The following is a 22027-nucleotide window of genomic DNA, read 5'->3' as shown; positions in this document are numbered from 1 at the left end:
TGCCGGGCCGTGGGGCTCCTCGGTGCATTATTTCTAAAGCATTTGTTAACAAAAAGGGAAAAAAACCCCAGCTCAATATCCCCACCGGAGTGACAAGGACAGAGGTGCGTGTGCTGAAGGTGGTCCCCCGGTGGGTTTAGCCAGGAGAGCGCAGGGACCAGGGTCTGCACAAACAGCTCGGGGTTTTCTTTGGGTTTTGTTCTTTTTGAGAGGTCTTGGGAGGACAGGAGTCTGCAGAGGGGACTGGCAATCACTGCTCCCCCTACTACTGTGTCTCAGGGCATCAGGAAATGCCTTGGCGCTCCGTTACCTCTTGATTAACTACTCAAATGCATTGAACTTAGAGGAAAAGCAGGAGATGACCCAGCCCTGTGCAGCCACGCCGTGCCGCTGGGTGACGAGCTGGGTCCCCCCAACCTCTCCAGAACAAGAGACATGGGGCTGGCACGGCACCCAAAAGCAGTCACTCCCCCTGCCTGAAGAGTTTCAATTAAAGATGCCTTTTTCACAAAATAACAAGAAGAAATTATTTCTTCCTCCTCCTCCCCCTACCAATATCCTGTGTGCTTCTGGCTTTGCAATTTTAATAAAATATGCTAGGAAGGAAGCATTATTTTTGGAGAATAGCAGATAGTAAGGGAGGAGGAACGACAATTTCCCCACCACATCTGTCATGCCAGAATGAACAAGAGCTCCTTCAAACCCCTGCGTGTTCCTCACCGGGCAGCTGGATGTTTGCTCCCGAGTGACTCTCACCCCGGGCCCGTGGCCAGCGGGGACACGCAGCTGGACGCCGGACCCTCGAGCAGAGCCACAGCACCGCTGCAGATAACGCCTGTCTGTGTCCCGCAGGGCTGCTGCCCCCACTCGCCGCAGAGGCTCCGCCGCGGACGCTGTGACCCGGCCAGAGGCGCAGGATGGGAGGCACTGGACTTGTCCGCACATCCCTGGCTGTCGTCACCTTTCTGGGTAAGAGCAGCCCCTCGCCCAGGGGGTTCTGTGGGAGAGCCCAGAGGGGCTGTCGGAGGTGCCCAGCGGGATGTTGCCCGGGGCTTTTGCAGCTGCAGCGATGCTGCAGCCCGATTCTCCCGTGTGGTTTATGCAACCAGGGGATGTGTCTGTGCTATGGCCAACCTCAACGCTCAAAAAAGAGGACAGGAATGGTTGACACACAAGCCTCCCCCTTTCTAAATCCAAATTGAGGTGAAATGCAGGAGCTGCAGATCCTCAGGCAAAGCCCTGGCAGGAGCAGTGCCCCTCCTCAGCCCGTGATGCTCAGGCTTGTCCTGGCCTCGGCGCAAGGAGGAATTCCCTCCTGCCAGCACCACTCGCCCATGGCGAAGCCGCTTCGCCTCCCAGTTTTTCTAGGGATGCCTTTTCGGCCCTACCCTGACTGCAAAGATTCCCCCATTCATCAGGGACCATTTCTGGATCTCGGGGAGTCTCAGGCTGTGCTCTGAAGGTCCCTTTTCAGCAGGGAGACATTTCATTTCAGACAACTGAGAATTAGATAATGTCTTCAAGCTAATTCATCATCCCAGGCAGAGACTGCTCGCCTGTCCTTATAAATCTCTAATTACCTTTTAATGTTCTCTGGATCCCCGAGGAGGCAGAGAGAGGGGTGGCTGCCCTAGATTGGGAGGCAATTAGCCTGTTTGGAAATTGCTCTAACCCAAATCTGGTAGAGGCAGCAAGATGGAGTTGGACTCTCCCATTAACCAGCTGGGTTTGTGCAACTTGCTTCCCATCCCAGCTGAGCCCACAAAAAATGACTCCCTGTAAAGCCTGGGAGGGTTATTTTCTCTTGACCTTTGGCTGTTGACGCAATGGATCTCAGGAGCCAGCTGGGACAGAGAGAAACCCTCACTGGGAACACGAGTGAGGGACCAGGGATGAAATCATGCCGGGTACAGATGAGGCTCAAGGAAACACCCCGGAGCGGGTGAAGACCCAAAGCCTCCAGGTCTGGGCTGTCAGCTCCAGCCCTGGGCAGCTGGGTTGGTAACACCACCCCTCCCTCTGCCGTACCCAGCCCTACCGAAAGGTTTAAAGCTTACGGAGCGCACAGAGACGACTCTCTAATGAACAAGGCTGTCGGGAAAGTTTAAAAATCTCTCTGGTCTTTCTTCATTCAGTAAAAGCCATAGAAAATCTTGACATCTAAGGCTAGCCAAAGCACTGTCCCTTTGTTCCTCAGAAAGCTTCTCGTTAAAAATAAACCTCTGTTCCTCAGAGAGCTGCTCTTTAAAAATAACCACTTTGATTTTGTGCACATGTGTGCGTTCAGATTGCCTATAAAACCAATTAATTGCCCAGCTCCCTCATGTGTCAAGGCTTCAGGCTGCGGTCAGTGCTCCGGAGCTACGGCTGTGCTGCCCGTGCTCAATAAAAGGATTGCTGCTGATGTCCTCGTAAACCGGAATACATCTTGGAAAATGTTCAACTGAGACATTTGTCATTTCCTGGTTTCCAAAGCTAGTGCAGAGCTCAGCACAAAGGGAAAGCGTTCAGCCTCCCGGACACCTGGGCTTCCCAGGTCTGACTTTCAGCATATTGCAAATACTCAGAATAATATAAAAGCCAGAAATGGGCCAGGGAGGCACTGGCAGTCACCTCCCTGCTCACTGCAGTGGCAAGGGAGATAAGGTTTGAATTTTGTCTATTCCAGCAATATCTGGTATGAAGTTTGGGATTTTTTTATACGCACAGAGACTGCTATGTCCTTTATGATACAGTATTTTTTCTCTCCCAAACAGCAGCACAAGTCACTCTTGGAGCGCTATGGGAAACCTTCAAGCGTTTCTCCATCTGTTTTTCCAAATCTCAATTTTCAGATGTTCCCCTTTCACCTATTCCTATTTATTTTGGTGTTAATATTTATTTTTCCTAATGATGAATGTTGTTCTAGAGAGGCGTAGCAGCATATTTACCCTAACTTCTGCTCTCCTAGCTGGATTTTAACACAGAAAGTAGGGCTGCATAAGGCATGCCCAATTCTGAGCAGGTCACTCTGCTTCTTGCAGAAATCTTGAGAAAACACAAAACCTTTATTTTGTGTTTTCTCCTCCTCGCTATCCAAATGACAGAGCCCAAGGAAGGTACCTGCTTCGGTAACATTAAAAATGAGAGCTCTGGGGTGACAGAAGTAGCCCAGGAGATCAGTCTCAGAGGTACTGAGATCTACCACTCTGCTTTGCTCTCAGTTCTTAGTTCTAACCATATCCTGACCTTGTAACTGTTTAATTATTACTTTAACCATTGTTTTGCTTAATGAGTGAGATCCAGGCATTTCACCCCCAACCAACCAGACACCTTGGAACTGCAGATAAAAACTCATCTGAACTTCTGGCATTGATTACACTTGAGAAAATCATGCCTGACAGTTGTAGTCCATACCCTTGGCAGAGAAAAAGGGACAGCAGCGGACAGCAACGGGGTGCAGACTCTGGGTGGAATCAGAACGGATGATTAGTGTAATTTGGCTTGATTGGGAAAGAACATCCCATGAGAAAAGGCATGCGAGTGTTAATAATATCTACTTCATAGGCTAAATAAATAGAAATTATTTACCATATGCTACCTGCTAATCTCAAAATGTAAAGCTGTTAAACCTTAATCCATTCACTACCATCTATGAGAACACAACTAATACACTACTTTCTTATTAATTCTCCATTAACTCGTGATTATTTTACCTGCTGGTCAGCAGAGTTACTTCCAGCTGAGACTGGCTCAGCACAGCCACCACTGACCCAACTGAGAGAAGATTCCCAGCTCACACAAGCTTTTTCTTTGTGAATATAACTATTCTAGAAGGAAAACGCTGATTTGGAAGGGATACAACCCTCAAAATGCTGCTTTTTTCTTATTCCAACGTATTAGACGCAGGCTACAGTCCCTCTCCCCTGCGTGACACCAGGGACCATCAGGCTCCTGCCTGCACGTGGCTCCCTCGCAGCAGCACATCCCCGCTGCCGGAGCCGAGGGCCGGGGTAATTGGCTGATGCTGGGACACAAGGAGCAGCCGACAGCTGCTCTGAACCCACTGAGCCAATTAGTGGAGCCTCTCTCCTGTCTCACCCTCATCTCCACACGCAAGAGCAGCCGGAACATGAGACGAACCCCAGGAGCTACAGGTAAAGGGCTGCTTCCCCCGCGCCCAGGCGAGCTGAGCTGGCCATTCCCTGCTGGAAGTTACTCTTGCATAAAACATCACACTTACTGCAGTCGCTCAATTTAACTAGCGACCATGCTGTGTACCGTAGGGAAGGAAACAGATTGCTGGTCGGCATGGCAGTTTTAAGACAGTTATTAATTCAATTACAAAGCATGGAAGGATCCTGGGGCCAGCGAAGCATCTCCAAGCCGATCACTGCAGAGGCAGAGAGGGGCTGTGCTGGGAGCACGCTGCCTTGAGGTGGCTCCGTCCCTGCTTAGGGACAGGCACTTCTCAGGGTGCCAGGGAGAGAACAGACTTGCTGGTGATCATTATCTCACTGGCCACTTCTGCAGGTAAGAGATTTCCAGGCAGCTTCTGCTTTGTTCTTACTTGCACTGCCATTTCCACAAAGCCTGTGTGGAAGGGGGGCTGCCAGCATTTGCCATTTATCTGAGACAGAGTCACTCACTGCGGACAGCTGGCACTTTCCAGTGAAACATCATCGCCACTTACATTCCTCTTGTGCCTATGCCTGAGCCATACTCATGAAAGCAAGATCAGAATCAAACCCATGTCTGAACACTACAGAGGAAGCTTCAAGCTCATCCTGTTAATTCACAAGTAGAACTGATACCCACAGCATTGGTTTGCACACCAGAAAACAGCAGGTTTGAGTCGTCAAGAGCTGATGATGTTGCAGACACAGGGATGGAGGGGATCTGCCAGGCGTGTGCGGGGAGGCAGTGGCAGAGCTGAGAACTTACTGCAAAGATCCAGGTTCTCCTCTGTCCAAACTCATCCTGGAGAGGACTTAGGAGGAACCAACCAGCCAAAGTTTGTACAGACAGGAGGTACCACCATGATTTACACGTTGCTCCTTCTCTTATTCTGGATGCTGTTCTGACACTGCCAGGGACACCCTACAAAACTAAAAATGAGAATTTTTAGAAAAAGCTAAATTGAGCTGAGCAGGTTTTCCCTCTCTTACAGTTTGGTGCCAAGCACAGAGTAGCACAAGGAACTACGGGCCAGTGTTTGAAGAGCAGCCTGTCCACACCCTCTTCCCTGAAGGCTCAGCAGAAGAGAAAGTCACGCTGGCTTGCCGAGCAAGAGCCAGTCCTCCTGCGACCTACAGGTGAGCTCACCTGCTCGCTCTCTGAACCAGGACTGGGACACAACCATCAAGAATTTTGCTTTCTGTTGTCCACTTTTATATAAAGAAAATCACTGACATGGGAATCAGCCTCCTCGTCCACACGTGTTGTGCCATCCCTCCCAGGTCACAGACCAGACAGAAATCTAACTCAAACCCCAACACACCACAAAACAAACAAGCACAGCCTCCAACGAGGCACCATGAGTGTTGCAATGAGTATTTACCCCTCTCACACTTTACACTTGCTCTTGGCAGGTGGAAGATGAATGGCACAGAGATAAAGATGGAGCCAGATTCCCGTTACAGGCTGGTCGCAGGCGACCTAGTGATAAGCAACCCGGTGAAAGCCAAGGATGCTGGCTCCTACCAATGCGTGGCATCGAATTCCAGGGGCACGGTGGTCAGCAGGGAAGCCTCCCTCCGCTTTGGCTGTAAGTTTGTCTTCACAAGGTAAATGAAAATCAGCCATAGTTACGCTGGGGGTAAGCTGAGCTCCCCTGCTCGCATTAGTAACGGTTGGAGAGAAGCTCTCCTGTGCACAGCACCCAACATCACCACTTGAGAAATCCCCTGGCACTTTCCATTAACATGGAGGTGCGGTAGAAATGTGATGCACTACAGAGAAAGTCAGTAATATTTTTGGATCTCCCTCTGTACAATCACCAAAAAGACCAGCCTGGGGAGGGGGAGGTAAAATACAGTAATTCCTCCAGCTGTTTTCTTCGTCCACGGACAGGTTTCACTTTGCATGTTTAGTTTTGCAGGAATTCTCTGCAGAAGAGCGAGACCCTGTGAAGATTACAGAAGGCTGGGGAGTGATGTTCGCCTGCAGCCCTCCTCCCCATTACCCAGGTAAGGGTCACTGCTGGCAGGGATTGGCAGCACTGCTGGTGCCAGGCAGAGAGATGCAACAGAGCAAGGGACTCCCAGCATGTGAAGCACTCTTGGCTTTTCGTTGGGAATTTTAAGGAAACAAATTTAATTCAGATTCTGTAAAGCAATAAAACAGAGGTAGGACTTAGCACGTGAAGAAAACAAGTACCATCCAAGGACCAACTTCAGCTTAGACTGGTCTGGAAAGGGGCCTGCGGGGTTTAGTCCCACCTGGGAGGTCACAGGCAACTTGTACAGTTTGTTCCTTTTTCTTTTCCCCACAGGCTTGTCCTACCGATGGCTCCTGAACGAGTTTCCCAATTTCATCCCAGCCGATGGAAGGCGTTTCGTCTCTCAGACCACAGGAAACCTTTACATTGCCAAGACAGAGGCTTCCGACCTGGGGAACTATTCATGCTTTGCCACCAGCCACATCGACTTCATCACCAAGAGCGTTTTCAGCAAGTTCTCCCGGCTCAGCCTCGCTGCAGAGGGTCAGTGCTCTTGGGCTGTCATAAGGAGACTGGGCAAAATGCAAAATTAACAGCCCACCCCAAAGCACTCGGGCTCCACAGGGCTCCATCAGCACACAAATCACCCCCCAGCCTCGCAGGGGAGCTTAAGAGCTTACAAAAATATTAACTGGCCAGAACCTGGGGGAAGCAGCCCTCTCTCCAGGCTTCACTGATTGTGCAGCTACAAACCCCATCCCTGGAGTTTGTTTGTAAAAAAGAAATGGCAGAAGGTGCAGCCTGTGCAGGCTCACACACCCCTGAAACTACTCCCCTCTGCCCTCGGTGACCTTGCGGAGGTGCAGCTAAAGATGCTTCCTGGGCAGGGCAAAGGGAGTTAAGCAGGTAGGAAATTAAGGAGAAATAGTCCTGAGATGTTGTAAAGAGGTTTTTAGCTACTTTAGCAAGAGCTGTTTTAAGAGGAAAATGAAACTTAGCCTTTGCTGCCTGTAAATTATCCAAACGCACGAGGATTTTCCAAAATAGTGTAACCTTGCGGGTACCTCTGCCCTTCAAGACCTCCCGTGTGCCATTTTGAAGTCATCCAGAACTCCTCAACAGTGCTTTCCTTTTAACAGATGCCAGGCAGTATGCACCCAGCATAAAAGCCAGGTTTCCTGCAGACACCTACGCTCTGGCTGGGCAGATGGTGACTTTGGAGTGTTTTGCCTTTGGAAAGTGAGTGCAGCGTCCGTGTCGCTCAGGCTCGGGGTGGGGAGGGCATCGCAGAACCTGCAGCTTTCACAAGCCCTCTCTTCAACGAGTCTCTTGTAGACCAGAGATGGAGGGGGAACAGGAGGAGGGAGGAACTGGCTAAAGCCATCTGTCCTGCTGGCCAAGGCCCAGCTGGGATGGGACCTGGGTGGCTAAGTGGGGACTGAGTTACACTGCCTTGTAACGCAGCATGGGGTACCGAGAGCTGGCCTTCACCACACTTATTTTTCCACAGCCCCGTTCCTCGAATAAAGTGGAGGAAGCTGGATGGCTCTCAGTCCTCCAAGTGGATCGGCAGCGAGCCCCTCCTGCAGATCCAGGATGTTGGCTTTAAGGATGAAGGCACTTACGAGTGCGAGGCTGAAAACATCAAAGGGAGAGACACCTACCAGGGCCGCATCATCATCCAAGGTAACACATTTAAACACGTGCCTTTCCCAAGCACAGCAAGATGCCCCAGGCAATGGACTGAGCCTTTGGGAGCGAAACCACCACTTCTGATCCTACCTTGTATCAGCCCCAATTAGACCTATTGCAAAGCCCTAATAAAGACCTGCAGACATTACTGGTATCTTTCCTCGGTGGATACGTTTAGGCTATGGCAAGTAGAGAGACACCTCCTAACTTGCTTTGAAATAATTCTAGCAAAAATGAGGTAGCCAGGGAAGGGAGCATAGTAGTAAAAACCACACTTGGCTCTCAACCAAGATCCTCTCCAAGCCTGGAATACTTCCACAAGGGTTAACGCTTGGAGCTAGTAACCAGATCTAGTCAAGTTACAAAACTTAACCTGGTTATCTTAGTCTGAATCCAGCCTTTCCTGAAGTTCAGGAATGACTGCATTTACTCTTAAGAAGAGAAACCATAACGTTCTTCCTCAGATGTGGGTTCTGCTGTAATTTTGTGCAGTCCACATGCACAGCTGCAGCCAGACCCATCAAGGACTCAGCCTTGCATCACTGCACAAAAGGCGAAGGCTGTTACTATGGTGAAACACGCTGTGGTAAATAAATCTGCCAGCAGAGATGACACAATGAGCATCCTTCTGCCTGCCTGGCATGACAAACCTCTCATCTGATCTTCTTGGCTCTGCCACCTCTCTTGCTCCTTTGCAGCTCAGCCAGAGTGGCTGGACGTGATCGAAGACACAGAAGCCGACATCGGGTCCGACCTGCGCTGGAGCTGCGTGGCTGCTGGCAAACCCCGGCCCACAGTCCGATGGCTTCGGGACGGGCAGCCGCTGACCTCCCAGGTACCACCGTGCACGTCTGACAGCGAGAGCAGCTCAGCCAGTGCACACCACAACTTGCAGTACTGAACCTGCTACTCCAGACTTAGACCCTCTACTGCCTCGCTGCAAATGCATCTCAACCCCCTTTTATCACCCCGCATCCCTATTCCATGTGCCCCCATGAGGCTGCAGAGCAATGCCACAGTCCTTACCGACAGCAAGTTCCTTCTCCCGTCACTGCCATCCCAGCCACTGCTTCATGCAACTACAGGAGCTCACAGCCAGTTATCAGGGCGGATAAATAGCACCTCGTATCTGTCTTTGTATGACCTGCACGTTGCTGCTCAGGCACTCAGAAGTCTCAGCGAACAGAGCACAGTGATGTGGGGTAGTGACTGGACACACAGAAAAAAACAGCCTGTGTTTTCTCCCATGGAAAACCAGGCTGGCTTCAAACTGACTTAAATCTGTAATGAAACTCAACCCTGAACACACGAGGCTTGAGTTCCATTTCTGTTTTTCTCATCTAATGGGTTCATCCTCTTGTTTGCACAGAACCGCATCGAAGTGAGCGGTGGAGAGCTGAGATTTTCCAAGCTAGTCCTGGAGGACTCTGGCATGTATCAGTGTGTGGCTGAGAACAAGCATGGCACAGTATATGCAAGTGCTGAATTAACAGTGCAAGGTAATTTCTCGTTTCCCAGTGCTCTGGGTTTCAATGGGCCACTGAAGCATTTTAGATCTCTTCCTAATATCCTATGCTTGCAATCTCCGAGTAAGATAAGAGCAGACAAAAACTGCTTCACTCACCATTGAAATATAGTTACTGATTCAACAAGACACTCTACAACCCTTTAAAATTGAAATCTTGTGTAAATTCAGTAATGCTGAAGGAGAACAAGGACATCTGTTTAGCTACAGAAAGTGTACAGGACAGACAGCAGCACAAGCTCTCTGCCACTACACAGCCTTCCTCTTTTTTGGAGGAAAGAGGTCAAAGAAAAGAGTTCAGTATCCATTCAGCCAGCTTCGATGGTGACTGGAACTGGACTGATGCCAAACTTGTTCCTCATTAGTCTAAAAGCTTATCTCCTTGTGGTCAGTAGATGCCAGAGATAAATTAAATGCCCTAAGCATCAATTGTTCAACATTAACACACTGCAATGCATAAGGGCAACAGATAAAACCCAATTCTATCTCTGCAATTCCAGGAGGAGTTTCAGGCAAGCTGGATGTCTGCATTGGTGACTTTGATCAGGATACTGAAAAGAATATCCTCTACATTTTCAAAAGCAGCTGTTCTTGTGTCTCTCAAAGACCTTGCACTTGTTAGGGTCATATCCCATCGCTACGTACGACACGTGTGTCACATAACAGCTGCCTTGGCAGGCATTAGAAACCACGCAGCAGCAGAGGAATCGCTCCATCTTGCTCACCAGATATTGCCATGCTTCTGTTACCAAGTCATCTAACAAAATACCTAGTTAGGTGGCAGGTAAAATGCTCACATAGCAGGTTTTCTAATCACTCCTTAATCCTCTTTTTTTCCCCTGTAGCCTTAGCACCAGATTTTAGACAAAACCCAGTGAAGCGACTGATACCTGCAGCCCGAAGTGGGAAGGTCATCATCCCCTGCCAACCAAGGGCAGCACCAAAAGCCACTGTGCTCTGGACCAAAGGGACTGAACTTCTGATCAACAGCAGCAGGTAGCAGCACAGAGTCAGCTTCTACCTAGAAACCATAGCTAAAATCACTTTTTTTTTTCTTGCCAGAAGACTGGACTTGATGACCCAAGTGTGCTGCTACATCCCTGAACATAAGCACTTTGTTACTCCTCTAGTTTCTTCTTTAGAAAACTCCTACATAGTATTTTGCAGTCGTGTCTTTATCACCAATTTCTCTAAAATCAGCAACTGCTGGAAATTGTCAGGCGTACAGAGTGAACAGACATTTTAACCTTCCTCTTGTATGGTTCTTCTTCCTTTCCAGAGTGACTATTACCACAGATGGCACCTTGATCCTCCAGAATATCAGCAAATCTGATGAGGGAAAGTATACCTGCTTTGCTGAGAATTTCATGGGCAAAGCCAACAGCACTGGAATCCTCTCTGTTCGAGGTAGAGGTGTTTGCGTTGATTTGGGGTCAATCAAGCAAGAAACATCTAAGAATGCCCTGATGTGATATTTCTCCTCTCATACTCCCCAAAAGCAATGCAGAACTCAGGGAATCGGAGACGTTTCAGCCTGTGGAGCAGCAAACCTTCTGCCTGACCCACCATATCATACCTACCAACAACTGGTTCTTGAGAAAAGCATTTCCATTTTCTAATCACTGTAATCCCTCACCTTCCTCCTGTAAAACCACAGCGGTTAAAGAGGGATGACAAGGTTGAAAGCATTAGTTGTCTGGATGCCCTGCAGCATTAATATACGTCTGGTACATGGACATTTGCAGCTAACAGCCCTCCCTGCTCTTTCTCTGCAGATGCCACCAAGATCACATTGGCACCATCAAGTGCTGATATCAACGTAGGTGAAAACCTTACTCTGCAATGTCACGCGTCCCACGATCCAACCATGGACCTAACCTTCACCTGGTCACTAGACGATTTCCCCATTGACTTTGACAAGTCTGAGGGGCACTACCGGCGAGCCAGTGCGGTGAGTAGAAAAGGCAATCTTGTACCATCAAAAAGGATAAAAAACTAATAACAGCCTCTTTGTTTGCATGTTGAATGCTGGATTGTGATCAGGTGCGTTCAAATGTTCTCCCCACTGTCTTTCCTCTTCCCCATGCAGAAGGAAGCTATTGGGGACCTCAGCATCTTCAACACGCAGCTGAAGCACTCGGGGCGGTACACATGTACAGCCCAGACAGTTGTGGACAGTGCTTCCGAGTCAGCCACGCTGACTGTCAGAGGTAATTTCTCTGCCGTAGGGTCCCCTGCTCCTTACAAGCCCAAAGTAACAGCATGGTCCTTGAAAGGGATCGGCTCGCTCTTGCCTTGCGACCACCTCACCCTCCAACATCTGAACTGGATGGAGTAGGCTTTTCTGGAGGCCAAAACTGGAGGTGAGGCTTCCTAGCCTCCAGAAAAGAAAAGGCCTGATTTTAATTTTTGACTTGCACAAGATGAAGAGCAATAAGCCTCCAAATGTTTCATCTTAGTAACATGTCTGTCTGTCTCCCATCACCCCAGGACCTCCAGGCCCCCCCGGGGGTGTGGTGGTGAGAGACATCACCGACACCACCGTCCAGCTGAGCTGGAGCCGCGGCTTTGACAACCACAGCCCTATCGCCAGGTACATCATCGAGGCGCGGACCCTCCTCTCCAGCAAATGGAAGCAAATGCGTACCAGTAAGTGTCTTGATGGCAGCAGTGGTGGCATGGCCTGTGCTGGCTGTGGGGCACCAGCTTGCTGACAGGCTCTTGCTCTGTGTTTGTACACTGGCCACCACTCACTCTATTTGTTCTCCTCTCGTGTTATTGGATTATATAGATCCCATAAATATTGAAGGCAATGCAGAGACAGCCCAGGTGGTGAACCTCATTCCTTGGATGGATTATGAGTTTCGGGTCTTAGCGAGTAACATTCTTGGAGTTGGGGAGCCAAGTTTACCCTCCAGCAAAATCCGTACCAAAGAAGCAGGTACGTGGAGATACGCTCAGAGGTAGAAAGGGGAATCAGAGGTACCTGTCCCTACGTGCTGAAGAGGGAAGGCTGGCTTGCAGCATGCCTTGGTCCCTAACAATTAGTCATCTCCTCGAGCGCTCCTTTTTGCCCATTTACACGTCAAAGACAAAGCAGTACTGGAGCTAGCAGCTAACTTCATCAGCACTAGATGCAATATATTAAACCATTATAAATCCTAGCTTCAAATCCCGTACCTTCCGGGCAGTAATGCTTAGAAAGGGGAAAGAGCCCTATTATATCACAGCGCACAACTCTGCAAAGACAAGGTAAATTTCCCAGCAAATGGCTGTGAACGTTCATTCTGTCTTCTGCTGCTTGAATGTGCAAGCAGAAGGGATGTAAGAACAGCAGGAGAACTGCTCTCAACATACCAAATGCCTATTAACTCCTTTCCAATAAAAGCTCTTCTCCATATCGCTGCTTTTGAGCTTGATTCTTGTCCCCTCGGAGACATGCTGCCTCCAAATAAGCTCGTCAGGCACTAGCCAGTAATCTAGACCTGATTTTCACAAACATCTGAAATATTCACGGCTGAAAATATAAAGACGAGCACTTTCATACGAGTTGTCAAAGCCTGGCTACTCCCAGACCGCGCGGCGTCTGTGCTCATCTTCCTCACTATTGTTTCCTTAACCCAACCTGTGCTGTCTGCTTTTGTTGGGGGACCCGACAGCTCCTACTGTGGCACCATCTGGGCTCAGCGGAGGCGGAGGGGCTCCCAACGAGCTGATCATCAACTGGACGGTAAGTCAGTGGCGCGGCACCAGCCGTGGATGCTGGGAGAGGGCCAGGGGGAGGAGCACATGCCGTTTCTTTTGGGAAACGAGTGCATCAATTACCATTCTGATCTGTAGTTGAGCCAACCGCTGTGCTTAGTTCAAAGTCTTGCTCATTTGAACCGACCAAGGCTCCTCTCTCTTTCTGCCCCCATCACAGCCAACGCTGCGGGACTACCAGAACGGAGATGGCTTTGGCTACATCTTGTCGTTTCGCAAGAAAGGCACCCAGGGGTGGCTGACAGCAAGGGTGCCACACGCAGAATCGCTGCACTACGTCTACCGCAACGAGAGCATTGGTCCCTACACCCCCTTCGAAGTGAAGATCAAGGCATACAACAGGAAAGGAGAGGGGCCGGAGAGCCTCACTGCCATCGTGTACTCTGCAGAAGAAGGTAAAGGGGGACTGTGGTGACCCTGAATTCACCGTGCTTTGTCCAGCCCATGTGTCCTCAACCAGCTCCCTGCAGAGCTGTGTCTGTCTGGGAGCTCAGCGATGGGAGAGGTTTCGTTTACTCAGAGCAGCTGACAGTGATTTCAGCATAACATTTATCTTCTACCTCCAATACACAGGCAGATGTTGCCCTAAGCCCAGCCGTGACCGTACACCCAGAGCTTCAGAGCAGACACAGATCCTCACGGCACACAGCTGTGGCCCTGCTTGTCCTACTAAGTCCCCAAATCCCTTCCCCTTGCTTTGCTCCGCACACATAGTACCAGCTGTCTGGCTGCACAGTACTGGTGCTGCAGGAGAGCCCTTCATTTCAGTACAGTGATTATGCTGCCCAGAGCGAGAAAAAGGATTTTATTCCCTTTTGTTGTCTTTTTCAGAACCGAAAGTGGCTCCTTTCAGAGTTAAGGCCAAGGCAGTTCTGTCCTCAGAAATGGATGTGTCCTGGGAGCCCGTTGAGCAAGGAGACATGACTGGAGTGCTTTTGGGCTACGAGGTACGAGCCTGCAATGGGAATGAGAGACACTGAAACTGAGACTGGAGAGCCCAGAAAGAAAACTCCCCCAGGCTAAGGGAGGTGAAAGGAAACAGCATTTTGTTTCCAAAGGTGGAGGATAATTAATGGTCAGCACAAGGCTCTGAGAAACATCCATTTTTTTTCTGCTTGCCTTTCCAGCAAGGAAACAGGCTGTAACAGGTTTCCAGCAAGGAAACAGGTTTCCACACAGGCTGTAACCTTATTCCTGGGGCACATACTAAGCAAAATGCATAGAAACAAATACGAAAGAGTCTCAGTGCCGGCTGTGGATGGACTGAGTCTGGTGTCTGTAGATGCCTCTATCCTTACTAAACCCCTCATCCCCTTTTCTATTCAGATCCGGTACTGGAAGGATGGTGATAAAGAGGAGGCAGCTGACAGAGTGAGGACAGCGGGGCTGGTCACATCGGCTCATGTAACAGGCCTAAACCCCAACACGAAATACCACGTGTCAGTCCGAGCTTACAACCGGGCTGGAACCGGCCCCCCCAGTGCCTCTACCAACCTCACGACGACCAAGCCACGTGAGTGAGCCCTGACCACCTGCGTTTTGCACATTGTATTCCCTGGGGCTGCTGCTTCCTCCAGAGGATCCCCAATGACCAGCTAACTGATCAGCTGTTTTACCTTGGTGCTCCAAGGCTGTTTTAAGAAGTCCATAAAACAGTTCCCTGCATTTCCTCAGATTGGTCCTGTGGTCTGTGTGTCATTTATCTGAGAAGATCTGTGCTCAGAGTAATGTTTGCTGGGACACTTCCCTTTAAACCAACCATAGTGGTGCCATCAGCCCTGTCAACTAGTCATAACCAGCACAACCTTCTCATCGGTCCCCGACTTACTGAATCTCTGTCTTGTTTTGTATCTCTTAGCACCAAAGAGGCCACCTGGCAACATCTCCTGGACTTTTTCTGGGTCTACAGTCAGCATCAAGTGGGACCCAGTGGTGGCGAAGGCAGAGGAGTCTGCAGTTACGGGGTACAAGGTACAGGCAGCACGCAGTTGGCCTTCTCTTACAAGTGACCCTAAGGAAATCACGGTGAACATAAAACTCAAACTTGCCTCTTCCAACAGATGCTTTACAGGCAGGATTCCCACTCTGCTCCCACACTATACCTGGCCAGCAAGAGCCGGATCGACATCCCTGTCCCTGAAGACTTCACTCACGCCTTCGTACAGATCAGGGTGACGGGTCCCGGGGGAGATGGAATCCCAGCAGAAGTTCACATCCTCCGAAATAGTGGTACGTACGCCCCTCTGACCGCCCTGAATGCCCAAATGCCCATTTACAGGGTGCTTCACAGAGCACTGGAAACGAGCTCAGAGAGAAGAGTTAACGTGCAGGACTACGCGCCTGTCATTTGCTACCACTGTTCTTTGATAAGTAAATGACTCAGTCACACCTCCTCCCCGCCTGGCCACAGCATGGCATAACAGCAATAAATGCTATTGTGTTTCAAAAGCCCACTCTCCCTTCCAGGAACGCTGGGGAACATCCTACCCCCGTGTTTTAGGTTGAGTCTCTGGAATTAGTCTTGTGGCATTCACTCAAGGATCTTCTGACATATTCCTCTCCAGCCCTCCATCAGCTGCCCTCTCCCCAGGCTCTGAGCAACCTTTCAGTCTAGTCTGAACCCAGCTTTATTTGCAGCTAAAGCTCTTGAGGCCCCACGCAAGCCCAACTGACATTCACTGACTGAAATCCTGACTCTGTTTGTGGGGCTCTGACACCAACTCTAGCAGGTTCCCTTGATTCAGGGTGTAAGTACTCAGGGCTCACCTCCAAATTCTTCTTTCAAACCTGGGAGATTCATCAGAGATAAATGCAATACGAGCACATAGAACCCCAGAATTAACATTTTACCAACCCTCCTGACTCTTTCCACAAGACACCAGGCTGTGCCTGTGCAACAAGATGGTTGTTCCTTCCCTGTTCCCTTTCTTTCAGGGACAAGTATGATGGTGGAAGATTCTGTGACGAGGCCAGTGCCACATGCTGTCATTATTACAACTAACTCTCTAGTCATGGTGGCCCTGATCAGCTACCTGGAGCTCTGACGATGGCCAGCGCAGCAGAGGACTCCCGGACACCCTTCCTCCCAAGCCAGTGGGCAACTACGTAATACTCGGCTGCTGCAACTTCAAGTTTGTACCACAGCAGCATTACAGAGAAAGGATTTGACAACATTGTTTTAAGGGAGGAAGAAACAGCTTTTCTTGTTGTTTTGGAAGAATATAAGCTTTCATACGAGACATGGGTCTTTAACCAATTAAAATTTTTTTAAAGAAACAAGTAAACGAAGAAGAACTATACATGAATTCTGACAGCCAACTGCCCCACACACTGTAACCAGTAGGTTTTCTGCCTTATGAAGCCATGTACTAAAATAACCAGACTGCTAAACTTGACTTCTTTTTTGTTTTAAATATGTACAGTGAATTTTGGGGGGGGGTAAGGGGAGGATGGGGACTGAGGATTTCACAGTGATCAGCGTGTTCCATACCAATCCCAGTCACAGCCATCTCTAACAAAGTATTGGACAGGATTTTTTTTTCCCCCCTCATTAATATGAGCCAAATTCTGCAGCAACCAGCCCAAGGAGATAAAGCCACAAGAGAGATTGATCTCTGCCCCATCCTGAAGATGGGTGAACACAGATTTCAGATTGTGAAAAGCTTTTTTACGACACTGGTGTTAACTTGCAACCCCAGCCTATTGTTTGTATCAACTGTCATGCTGTGAGGTGCAATGTTCAATGTTATCCATATCCCACGTGCTTTTGGGGTGTTTTTGTTACACTGTTTGCTTCTTTCCTTTTTGTTTGGGGAGGAGAAGGGGTAAGAAAGTAGGAGATACTTTTCTAGCATCCACTAATTTGGAGAGACAGTTCTGCCTAATAATGGAGATGTCAACATCCAATTTCAATAGAGAGAGGGTCTTAAAGGAGGAAGAAAAAGGAATATTACATCATTTAACCAAGAACTGGAGACTCAAGGAAGCCACCACTGGGGGAACAAGGAAAATCTGGACTCAATCAGATTCATCACCCTACACAAACGGTTCCGTTCAGCCGAAATTCCAGTCTCAACTTGGGACTGCAAGATTGAGATCCAACCAAAAAGTCAGTCTGGCCATCAGGTCCAAGGCTCATACAGCTAATGGAAACGGGAGAGCTGATACCCCAAAGCAGCACAGGGATGCTGAGATGCACCATTAACTGAAATGGTTGGGAGTAGATGTTGCACGTTAAAATCTCTCTCTCTCCTGGTAAAGCAACTGACCAAAGTTAATGAGAAGATGATTTACATTCCGTGCTGGTTAGATCCCACGTGCGCTTTTAGGGACCTTTACCTGCTTGTACCTTCCTCTTCCCAGCGGACAACACCGCTGGCCTGAGCAGTCCCAGCTCCAGAATCACCTGACACTTGCAGGACTGTGCAATGGCAAGGCACTGACATGCAGTTTCTACACTAGATGCCAGTTCCTTGCCCTTGCTAATCACTTTAAAACTACCGTGTCCCAGTCCTTGGTGAGCATTTGAGAGATTACATGCATAAATCCCTGGCCTCCCGCAGTTACGCCTGTTGTGTATATCCCTAGTATCCTACCACATTTTTTTTAGCATCTGGCCTACCCTGGAAGCAAGAAGGTCAATGCAGCAGCAGGTGCACACGTGTGATGCAAACAGCAAGGCTCCGGGCTGAGGAGGAAGGGCTCCTACGTGTTTAGCAAACAAGAGAAGCGTTTTAAGAAACAGAAAAATAAACTTAATGAAAGAGTCTAAACATCTGAGCACAGCTGCAGCAAAAAGAAAGGTACCTCACTGTCTCCATTACGAATAACACCTGGGATAAAGTGGAAAAAAGAAGCCAACAGCTCCCACTGACACACGGCAAACTGAGGCAGGCAGCAAAGGCAGGGAACCGTCACCCCAGAGCCTGTCCTGAGCTTCCTCCGTGTCCCTCTGCAGCTCTCCAGGAATTACCCCCTTGGTCCCTCTAGCAGGTTGAAACACTTCTTTCAGAAGGACAACAGCTAAATATAAATTCTATTTTTGTATGATTTATGTTCTTGAAGATTTAAAAATATTTTTATTGATGTTTGGAAGCTTTGGCAAAATATTTTATGTTGTTAATTCAGCATTTTTGTTATTACCTCCACCTTGCTGGGCCTCCAACCTTCTCCCACAAAAGATGGGATGAAAAGAAAATTAGGAATTCAGTGTTAGCTCACAAGCAAAGCAAATTAGGGCTTGGGCAACAGTTACCCATCGATATGCAGAACTAGCAGTAGCCATAATGATAATATTTAGGAGGCATAAACTAAGTGGACCTACGGAGCTTCAGAGCACTGCTGGGTGATGCCCACCGCAGCCCTGCAGAAGCGCAGGCCCCGTTCAGCAGAGGACCACACAAAAGCAGCGAGGTTAAACGCAGACGGCTCTCCCAAGGGGCTCCTACGCCTGCGTGCCCATGGGCACAGCTAATTCCCTTCACGAGGCACCTCCAGGGCAGAATAATGTGCGTCGAGGGACCACGTGTTGGATGAACTCTCAGAAGGGAGCCCAGCAAAGCAAGGAACGCCTGTGAAATTCAAGGGCTGAGGTTTGGCATCCGTCTAGCTCTGACCATGCAGGCTGTGCAACGTCTCTTACAGAAACTTGGGTCTCAACAGATGCTTCCAACTGGGTCTGGCAAGACTAGTGGCTCTCTCTGTTTTCTTGAACTTTAGAGCGTTGGAAAGCAAGACGCTTGATCGCATGGTTAAAATGGTATTTAAATGCTGCTGTGACACTGGGTTTTAAATAGCAGCCACCTCCAACATTTCCCTGGGAAGGTTAATATATTTTCCATACATTTCTTCATTAAACTAGATCACAGGCACATTTTATATAAGAAGTGAAAAACCACATGAGTTGGATTACACATGTTCCAGTTAGTGCTGCTCTGCATTGCAAACGGGCTGGATATATCCTAATTTGTAAAATGGATAGGAGAGTATTTTCTAAAGCCTTCAAGTGACAAGTAAGTCCCCTTGAAAGTTAAATGTCTTCAATCTGAATTCAAGCTACGCCTCTTTTTTGAAAAGGTAAATCATCACTACAGACAGGTTAATCAGTACGCATTTTAAATCAAAACACTGCTGAGCTCTTGCAATGTTTTAAGGATTAAACATAGAAGCAAAGGGGTATGACCCAGTGATAACCACAATGGCCTTACAACCACTTGCTCTAATCCCAGCTCCGACACTGACTCCATCTACGGCTCCAAGCAATTATTTCACCACTCGCTGCCTCAGTTTCCCTTCCTGAAAAGTGAGGCACAAGCAGGTCATTGTGTATTTGCAAGTTCTTTGCAGTTTGAGCGTACCTGGGCATTCACACTGCTGCCCAAGGCATGACTGCAGCTCACCGAGGGTATCAGAGCTGACCCAAACTACCCAGCTCGGGCACCAAGCGCAGCGGACCCGTGGCAGCACAGGCTTCAGCAAGGCTGAGCAGTCACTGGCCGAGTCCTTGGTGGCAAACCTGTCCTTGTACCCGTGCACTCTCTGCTATCTCGTCCTCACCTAACTGGGTCAGCCACAGCTCAGCTGACATCAACGTTTCCTGAGCATCAGCATAAAGAAACTCTGAAAAACACACAGTGTCTCCCCCACAGATTTTTTTTAAATTTGAGGGAATTTGTTGATACTCCAAAGCTGCAGAGCAGAAAGAGAGTGGCACGTTATGAAACACTACAGGTAAGCACAGGGAACCACCTCAGGTGAAGGACAGGACACGTGGGGGAGGAGGGGGGACAGAAGAGATTTTCCACTTGCAACACTGGTAGATGAGAGAGGCCACGTTCAGGCCCAGACAGTGACAGGCTAAACCCCACTCCAGACAAGACAGCCCAGCTTTTGCACGTAGACACAAGCCACGTTAAGACAAAGACTGCCTTGTCATAGGCAGTCTGTTCTGCCACTTTATTTATCAGGGGGTTAGGTGACCCACAGAAAAGGATTTGCATACGCAAGTGCAGCCAAGGCAGCATTCGTACCTAGTTAAACTTTATCAAAACTATAAAAAACCCACATCTAAAGCCTCGCCAGAGACACAAACGTGAGAAAAAGATATGGCAGAAACCTTCTGTGAAGCCAGTTAGAGCTTCCTAAAATGCAGTACAAGGGTTAAAAGGTGTTCAGAGCTGTGAGAAAACTTAAACATCTTAACAGAGTTTACTGGCTTTCCACTATTGCATTAAGTTGCAAATCAATTTCCTGTCTCATTAAGAATCCCCAACATTTAATTGCTCTGAGCATTTGCTTTAGAGATTAACTCACAGGGATGAGTAAAGTGCCCTGGTTTTTGTTCTCAGCGCTGTAATGGCTTGCTAAGGAAAGTCATCTCATTTCACAGGGTCCACCTTACTCATCAGTAGTAAAACCCAACCTGACAAGGGTGCTGTAAGGAGTATGCAACAAGGATGAAATGTTTTGAGGCTCCCGAATGAGAGGAGCTTTACAGTTCTGATTTATTCATATCTAACATAAAATAATCTTCTACCTGATACTACTGAACTTGCAGACTGAAGATTGCACTCCTGGTTTTAGGTTGTCTGGGCTAAATAAATCCAGCACTCAGCTATATGAGTTTGAATGGGGAACAGCTCACATTTGCAGCAGGACAGATGAAGTGTTGTGCCCTGAGTGGGAGACACTCGTATCTTTGCCCAGGGCATCAGTTGGATAAGGCAGGCATCACATTTGGCTAATGCCTGGGGGGTCTAAATCCCATCTGCTCTCAACCTGCAAAACTATCATCCCCCATCCACACAAACCCTCTGCTGTGAATATTTTAATCCAGCTTCACTACACACAAACAGGGCAGTTTTCTTCTCAGCAACTTTGTTGTATGCTATTTTTTTAAGAAAACCAAATGGGAAACATTATAAGCATACTGTACTTACTGTAATTATGGTTATTTATTGGCTACAGTAGCACGCAGTTCATAAATAAAGATCTTCAGAGACTTTAGACAACTACTGGAGTCTGGAGTTCTGTCCAGCTTTAACTGCAATTAGTACCTTGCTTGCTCAGGAGTTCCCCAGGCCCAGGACTGTATTTTTCCTGATTGCCAATTGCTCATACTAATACAAACAAGGAGCCCCAGTGAGACCCCTCAGCAAAAGTTAAGTCAATTAAGATATAGTAAACTCGAATTCTATCCCATGACAGTGATAACTAACCAAAAGAGGAGAGACTGTCCATGGAGCAAGGAACTGCGGGCGTTGAGGGTCTGGTTAGAGATGCCCCCTCTGGCTGGTGTTCCAATGGGTAGGAAGGAATGCTAGAAAACTGAAAGTCAAAAATTTCATGCACCCTATTAGCAGAAAGGGTAACTGCTTGTTGGAATAGCTTGCCAAAAAGCTTCCTCATCAATCACAGCCTTTAAACCAAGGCTGGAAGTCTTCCAGGAAAGATATCCACTAGATCAGCCACAAGCTAGCAGGCTTGCAAAGGTTCACTTACGATATGGAGAATAATTTCCTTCATTGCAGGAAGCGCTGCATGAAATCACCTCATCTATGTTATGTCACATTAATTCATCACAGTCATTTCTTCTGGCCTTAAAAAATCCACTGGCTTCCTTCTACCTTTGGGAAGGATGTCAAGAGATCAGCTAGAGTAACGGTACGTGGAACAGGCCTGCGGGTCTCCACTGGAGCTAAGCTGAAGCCAGATGCAGTCACGCTGGAGGGTGGAGAGATGAGAAATTGGGCTCAGCAGTGCCAGGTCGTGGGGACTCTCACCCAAACTCTTTCCCTCAGCCCATCCTGGACGCATTCACTTTCACGTAGCCCCTAAATGAAACACAGTGCTTCACCGTGGGGTGCACAGTGGGATTCAGGCACTGGCTGCAGCCAGGTGTGCCCCCAAGA

The 22027-nt window shown here is 48.5% G+C and overlaps 1 protein-coding gene across 1 annotated transcript; it reads left to right on the top strand.

The window, feature by feature from the left end:
• Window positions 1–886: 886 nt before the first annotated feature.
• CNTN2 (contactin 2) lies at window positions 887–16211 on the top strand. Its single transcript, XM_068419162.1, has 22 exons — window positions 887–969; window positions 5150–5294; window positions 5571–5746; window positions 6072–6167; window positions 6473–6682; window positions 7279–7378; window positions 7650–7825; window positions 8530–8666; window positions 9201–9330; window positions 10202–10352; window positions 10636–10763; window positions 11132–11307; window positions 11446–11566; window positions 11847–12005; window positions 12148–12297; window positions 13016–13086; window positions 13279–13513; window positions 13950–14065; window positions 14445–14631; window positions 14977–15089; window positions 15179–15347; window positions 16053–16211. Exons 1-22 carry the CDS (start codon window positions 918–920, stop codon window positions 16160–16162), a joined length of 3108 nt encoding a protein of 1035 aa, XP_068275263.1. The 5' UTR covers window positions 887–917; the 3' UTR covers window positions 16163–16211.
• The last annotated feature ends 5816 nt before the right edge of the window (window positions 16212–22027 follow it).

The sequence above is a fragment of the Nyctibius grandis genome, chromosome 27, assembly GCF_013368605.1.
Source record: "Nyctibius grandis isolate bNycGra1 chromosome 27, bNycGra1.pri, whole genome shotgun sequence".
Lineage (NCBI taxonomy): Eukaryota > Metazoa > Chordata > Aves > Nyctibiiformes > Nyctibiidae > Nyctibius > Nyctibius grandis.
The sequence above is the reverse complement of the archived record's forward strand: the minus strand, read 5'-3'. Positions and strand labels throughout refer to the sequence as shown.